Here is a 6,492-nt window from a genome sequence, read left to right as displayed (position 1 = left end):
GCCAGGCGGGGCCTGCATTGCTGGACACTGGCGAGGAGAATGTGGGGAATGTACCTGGAGTTTGTCTGTGAGGGGAGGGGAAGCTGGCCTAGGTCTCAGGCTGAAGCCAGCGATCTTGCAGAACTTGATTTTTATAGGGTGTTGCGACTGGTGTCTTCACATGTAAGTGTGGCTTTCCATGCTTTATGTGATCGGGTAGTGACTGCAGCTGTGTCTACCGAAGGCCAGGCCAGAGAGGGGCCGGGCACGTGCGGCTGTGGGCCGAGCGGGGGCCGTTCACCTCGCGTTTGCTGACACCTTTGGGCCTGAGGCATTTCGACACCAAATACAGTCATTTCTGAATTTTTGAGCTTGGGGAAGAGCAGCTTCATGGTCTGCGCGACCCCGGTGCGGGCCAGTGTGGTGGGTGGAGAGGGGCGTGTCGTGTCCTGGCAAGTGAGTGACCTGCCGTGCCGTGAGGCTCCGCGGGAGGGAGGCCTCTTGCTGGACGCAGGTTAGCCCTCATTTTGCGGAAACATCCCGAACCTCGGGGCTGCAGCACCTTCAGGAGGTGCGAGAATGGGCTCGGCGTCAGGAGGGGCCGCGGACTCCACTCTGCCGCTCAGCTTCTGCCGCGTCTCTGCCACCGGCCACCTGGGCCACCCCCTCTCAGCTGTCCTCTCGCTCTCTCCCCGCCCCCCTCTAGGGCATGAGAGCCACAGGCTGAGCTCACGTCCCTCGGCTTCAGCACTTGGAGACGCCGCAGAGCCGGGCACGATGTCAGTGGCCGGAGTGGCCGCTCAGGAGCTGCGCGCCCCCCTGAAGACTGGGTTCCTCCCGGACGGCCAGACCCTGGGGGGCGTGAAGGCCTGCTGGGGCCGGCCCAGCGAGCTGGAAAAGTAAGGACGGGGCGCGATGCCAGCCGAGCCGCGGGCGTGGGCTGTCACAGCGAGACGGGACTGCGTGCTGGCCACCCGTGACCGCCTCGTCCTTCCTTCCCTTTCAGACACTTTCTACACGTGGACCCGATCGCCGTGGCCTACAGCCTGAACCCCGGCGCCCAGGAGCGTCTGGCGGCTGTCGGTGCGTGTTCCGCGGGGTGGAAGCGGCACCGTGGGAAGGGCGTCTGGGCGTCTCAGCTGGTCTCGCGGGGGCTGGAAGCGGCGCCCGCCGCAGCGGAGCCCTGGTGGCAGCCGAGGACCCCGCCCACGGACTGCGGGGCCTCCGTTCCCCCGCCGGAGCCTCACAGCCGCGGCCTTACGCGGTCTGCGCTTTGTGCGCAGGCTGGGAAGCGCCGGCAGCCAACCGGGCTGGCGGGAGCCAAGTGTGGCCCTGGCCCCGAGGCCCCTTCTCCCGGCCTGCCCCGGGGTAGCGCAGCTCGGGCGAGGCAGGGCCGCTGTTCCTGTGGGTGCCCGGACTCTGCCCGCAGCGTGGACCCCCGGCGCTCGGGCGCGGGGATGGTCGCCGCCCTCACGGGCCCTCCGTCATGCTCCGGCTCGGAGGAAGCCGGGCCCAGGCGGCCGGTGGCGGGGCCAGTCTCGCTTACTCCTCTCTCTCTCCAGGGCACGCCCCCAAGTCTGCACGGGCCAGCGGCAGCCGCTTTGCAGAAAACGGCCCTCAGAAGCCCAGCTTGCCCCCGCTGACCCTCCCCCCGTGTGCGGGCCGGGGCCAGTACGAAGAGGACGCCTGCGCCAGTGGCTTTCAGAGGCTCTCCGTGACCGGGGCCTGCGCGCCCACCCCCCCGCTGACGCCCGTCAGGAGCCCGCTCGGCCTGGGCCCCTGCTCTGGCCCCCCCACGAGCGAGCGGGGCGCCCGGCCCCTGCCGCCGCTGCCCGTCTCCGAGGCCCCCTCTCTGGACGAGACGGACTGTGAGGTGGAGTTCCTGACGAGCTCCGACACAGAGCTGCTCCTCGGGAGCTGCGCGCTGTCAGACTTCAGGTCGGACGGCCCGGGCCGGCGGAGCTTCCGTGGCTGTGGCCAGATCAACTACGCCTATTTCGACACGCCCGTGGCCTCCGCAGCCGACCTCAGCCAGGAGCCCGACCGGGACGGAGGGGCCCCGAGCCCAGCCCCGAGCCCGGCTCAAGCCCACCGGAAACTGAGGCGGTCGCACTCGGGGCCCGCCGGCTCCTTCAGCAAGCCGGCCATCAGGGTGTCCAGCTGTGCGCACCGGACCTCTCCCAGCTCCGACAGAGACAAGCCCGAGGTGCCCCCCAGGGTCCCCATACCCCCCAGGCCAGTGAAGCCGGATTATCGAAGGTGGTCGGCCGAAGTCGCCACCAGCACCTACAGCGATGAGGACAGGCCCCCCAAGGTGCCCCCAAGAGAACCCTTGTCTCGGGGCAACTCCCGCACCCCAAGTCCCAAAAGCCTTCCATCTTACCTCAACGGGGTCATGCCCCCGACACAGAGCTTCGCCCCCGACCCCAAGTACGTCAGCAGCAAAGCTCTGCAGAGACAGAACAGCGAGGGGGCGGCCAGCCGGCCCCCCTGCATCCTGCCCATCATCGAGGACGGGAAGAAAGTCAGCTCCACGCATTACTACCTGCTGCCCGAGCGGCCCGCCTACCTGGACAAATTCGAACAATTTTTTCAGAGAATAGAAGAAACACATCCTGGTACCCCGATCCCGCCATTACCTGCTGTCTGCGGGGTCCTTTCAGCCACCGAGAAGCTCGAGTCCAAGCCGCGGGCGGCCCCGGGCGGCCACGCCAAGCGCAAGCACTCGTCCTACGTGGTCTCGCCCTAGGCCGGGCCGCACGGGGCTGTAGGCGCCGCGGGGCTCGAGCCGCTCTTCGGCTTGACTGAGGTTCACAGGACGTGCCGGGCTGCGGAGGAGAGGAGCCGAACTCTGGCTTAAAGAGAAAGGTCGGGGTGTTGGGGGCGGGTCCCTGGGCCCTCGGCACAGGCGGGGGGCGCAGGGCCGCCTCGGTCCGTGGAGCCACTTCCGGATCCGGGTCGCGGGCCGCAGGGAGACTCGCGACAGACTGGCAGGCGAGCAGGCGGAGGGAAAGTGGTTTAGATCAGAGTTGAAAAGAGATCTGTGCGGGGCGCAGTGGCGGAGGCCGGCCGAGGCCGGGCTGTTGTGTCTGGCGTGCGCGGCCGTTCCCCTCTGGGCTAGGCCCTACCACCGGCCGGCGCCCCACCTCGGCCATGGGGGGGCCATGTCTGGCAACCCGGGTTCACCTGTACTTCTCTCCCCGCCAGTTGAGAAGATCTGCTAGGATCAGCGGGCCCTCCCGGCACCCCGCTGACCCCGCGGGCTGGGGCGCGGCGCGGGCCCGGCCGGAGCCAGCTTGCAGCCCTGTGGCGGAGGCCGCCGTGGGGTGTTTGTGGGTTTTTAAGGCTGTTAATCAACAGGTACGACACAAGCTGGCCTTGTGTTGCCGGTTCCCCTTCAGTATTCCCTGGGAATGTTTGCTTTGTAAGTAAAACACTTCTGACCAAGAGCGCAGTGTCTTAGCGGCAAGAGGGCCGGCGGCAGGTTTGGCCTGTCAAGCGCGGCCTCTGCGCACGGGCTGCTCACAGCTCAAACTGTTGATCTTATTTGAGCTATTTAAAGCTTGTACGTTAGTAGGAACTACATGAAGGTTAAAACACGCTTTAGAACAATGCACTGATTCTGCGTCGTGTGTACATTGTCGGACAAAGGGTTTTGTTCATTTTTGTTGCGTTTGAATATTGTCTTTTCATTTTAATAAAGTTACAGTACTTATTTATGACACCGTCGACACCGTCTTGCCTGAGCTCGAGGTCACTCTCGACTGCTTGCAGAGCGTCGCCACCGCGCCAGGGGAGACGGCTGCAGCCAGGTGATGCCGATGCCCGGGCCGCCCGGGGTGACAAACTTGCAGCAGCTGCTGTGAGTGTTACCGAGACAGTGAAAGCAGGGCGTGACGGGAGCGTGATGTCACTGGAGCTCTTCTCTGCCGCCCCCCGCCCCGGGAAGCCAGCGCTCTGCGGCCGGGCGAGGGCGGGCGTGCCGAGTCGGGTGATCCTGAGGGCGGGGTCCTGTCCCTCCTCAGCCCCCACCGTAGCCAAAGCCAGCGCACTCTTGGCGCCTCCAGTTGGCCAGGGACGGGGACATCATCACTGGAACTCGGGAGCCTGAAACCAGCCTGGCCCCTGCCCCCCCAACACACAGGATGTTTTTCCCTGACCAGCCAACGTGCCTGCCCTGTGCAGAAACCCCGTGCCGGAACACTGGCCTGAGGTGCCACCGCCAGCTCATTGCTCTCCCCCCATGAAGCCAGCCCCAGTCCAGCGTTCCCGTGGTCAGGCAGGGTCAGGCCCAGGCTGGCGCCCCGGCTGCTGCCGAGACCAGGGCAGATGGGGAACAGCAGCCGCTTTGGGCCTTGTCAAGCAGGGTCAGCCGTGGCGACACCGCGGCCAGCGTCACCCTCCACAGGCTACTAGGAAGCCCCTCGCTTCCCGGCGCCGTCCACTGAGACCAGCTCAAACCGAAGCTTCCTCGGGACTGTCTCGGCAGAAAGCAGACGCTGGTCACAGGGCTCGCGTGGACGCCACTCAAAACGTGCGGCTCGGGAAATGCGAGGCCTCCCGGAGAACGTCCGCCGAGCCCACTAACCGCACGCACGACGGGAACCTGGCCTGTTCGTGGGCCGCGGCTTCTCCCTGGGCTCAGGGCGGCCGAGCGCCCTGTGAGAGGGGGCGTGCGCGCGGCCGAGCGCCCTGCTGGCTTCGACGCAATCCATAGCTGACCGAGAGAACCACACCTGCGTGTCTGCCGGCTCAAAAAGAAAACTGCGGGTTTCTCCGGCTATCGAGAGGACGGTTCCTGTAACACCTTTCTGTGAACATGGTGTGAACCGAAGAAGCAATGACCATTCATTTATACTGAATGTTTCAAGCATTCCCAGACTCCAAAATAACCTACTAAGTCATGCAAAACCGCACATCACCTGGAATAACACCTGTCGTAAAAGCGAGAACAGTGTGGGGGATACACAGCCTTGCCAGGTTCTTACTCTGCTGGCAAGAAGGTTGTGGGGCCAGGCTTGGGCTTGGGGCGCCCCTGCCTCGCGAAGGCCCACGCATGCAAAACAAGGTCTGAATACGATTTCCGTGTTTCACCTCTTGTGAAAGCAAAATCCTCTGGATTTCTTTTAGCAAAAACGGGTATTAATGTTGGCCTTTCATAAAAGCAGAGTGGTGAAAAGTGAATTTTCCTGGAGTGGAGGGAGTCGGTGCAGATGAAGCTACCGTCTGCTTTCGTCCTCCATCTCATCACATGGTTTGTAGTTTCGGGGAGCTTCTTCCTTGAGCTCCTAGCATTTCACGCGTCATTTTTTTTTTCACTTTTATTCCAAAATAATTATAGGCTCCCTAGAAGTTTCAGAAATAGTGCAGAGCAGCTCCTGTATCCATTACCCAGATTCCACCCCTGATAGCCTCTTGGGTAATTACAGTCTATTAGCAAGGCCAGGAAATTGACATCACAGCGCTCAGATAGTGTTTTACTTAGAAATTGTGACTGTCAAAATGTCGACTTTCAGTTGCGCCTCCTGTGAAAAGCTAGTCAAGTTTTTAAAATGTCGCCACGTGAACACTCATGGGAAAGGCAGCGGCAGCGATGAAACAGACACCTGCTCCCTTTGCTGGCCCGGTGTCCCGCAAGCTGTGACCCCGCCTGGAGGCCCCCGCTAGCCGGGGCGCCCACCCCACGCGCACCAGCGGAGGGACTCCAAGTCCTGAAGAGTAATTTCGGCTCATGGGAGAATGCACGCGGGTGCGTTTCCTTCGCAGAGACTTAACACAGCCCTGACTCTTCTCCCCGCCTGCAAATCATGCAACTTTTAAGCGAAGCTTTGGGGCTTTATTGGGGGAATGAGAAAAAGGGCCGGAGAAGGAGGAAAATTCAGCCGTGAGGACTTGGCTGCCTGGCCCGGAACCCGCGGCGAAGTGAAATGACAGGACGCGGGCAGCCCCGTGCCACCCGATCGTGTGTGGGTGTGAATTTTCGTGCTTTCTTGTCACTTGAATGTATGGAACTTCCAGATGCTTCTGCTCAGCCGCTGAGGCTGTTCCAGAGCGTGTTTAAACAAGCTCCCCTCGCTTTCATGTTACCTTCCCAGAACCCAGGCGCAGGCACCGCTCCGGCTGTGTCTGGGGAGCCCCCCACCCCCACCGGGCTGCAGGAGGCTGAGGAGGGAGAGGCGGGGAGGAGGCTCTGTGCCTTCAGCTGCCCGCTGGAGCCCTCTCAGGCGCCGGCCGGGGCATCCCGCCCTGGCTTCCAGAAAGCCGCGGGTAGCCGAGCAGGGGCCACCCCAGCTTGGGCGACCCCGAAGCCCGCCCCTGCCCTCCCACTAGGCAGAAAGGCGGCGGGGCGGGGCACGCGGCGGGCGGGGCAGCCCTGGCGGGGGCTGTCGGCCGACCAGACGCTGCCCCTGATGGGCCGGGAGCTGCCGCCGTCCCAGCAGAGAAACGTGTTCGGAGGCGCGTCCGAGGCGCGTCCTAATCGCACGCTTCCTGCCGGTTTCTTCACCGCAGCCC

General features: G+C 63.7%; 1 protein-coding gene across 1 annotated transcript; it reads left to right on the top strand.

Moving 5' to 3' along the window:
* The first annotated feature begins 699 nt into the window (after positions 1-699).
* On the top strand, positions 700-3,678 carry ERRFI1 (ERBB receptor feedback inhibitor 1). The gene is made up of 3 exons (XM_004678489.2): positions 700-878; positions 986-1,062; positions 1,542-3,678. The coding sequence occupies exons 1-3, from the start codon at positions 757-759 to the stop codon at positions 2,726-2,728; spliced, it is 1,386 nt and encodes a 461-aa protein (XP_004678546.1). The 5' UTR covers positions 700-756; the 3' UTR covers positions 2,729-3,678.
* Positions 3,679-6,492: the final 2,814 nt, after the last annotated feature.

Source organism: Condylura cristata, unplaced genomic scaffold (genome assembly GCF_000260355.1).
Source record: "Condylura cristata isolate star-nosed mole 26May11 unplaced genomic scaffold, ConCri1.0 scaffold00008, whole genome shotgun sequence".
Taxonomy (NCBI): Eukaryota; Metazoa; Chordata; class Mammalia; order Eulipotyphla; family Talpidae; genus Condylura; species Condylura cristata.
Note: the sequence above shows the minus strand (reverse complement) of the source record. Positions and strands in the feature narration are given on the sequence as shown.

Excerpts from the sequence above, each read along its gene's own strand:
- ERRFI1 (XM_004678489.2), top strand. The coding sequence starts at position 757 with ATGTCAGTGGCCGGAGTGGCCGCTCAGGAGCTGCGCGCCCCCCTGAAG. Across the intron at positions 879-985 it reads CGGCCCAGCGAGCTGGAAAA|ACACTTTCTACACGTGGACC; the intron begins GTAAGGACGGGG and ends CTTCCCTTTCAG. Across the intron at positions 1,063-1,541 it reads GGAGCGTCTGGCGGCTGTCG|GGCACGCCCCCAAGTCTGCA; the intron begins GTGCGTGTTCCG and ends CTCTCTCTCCAG.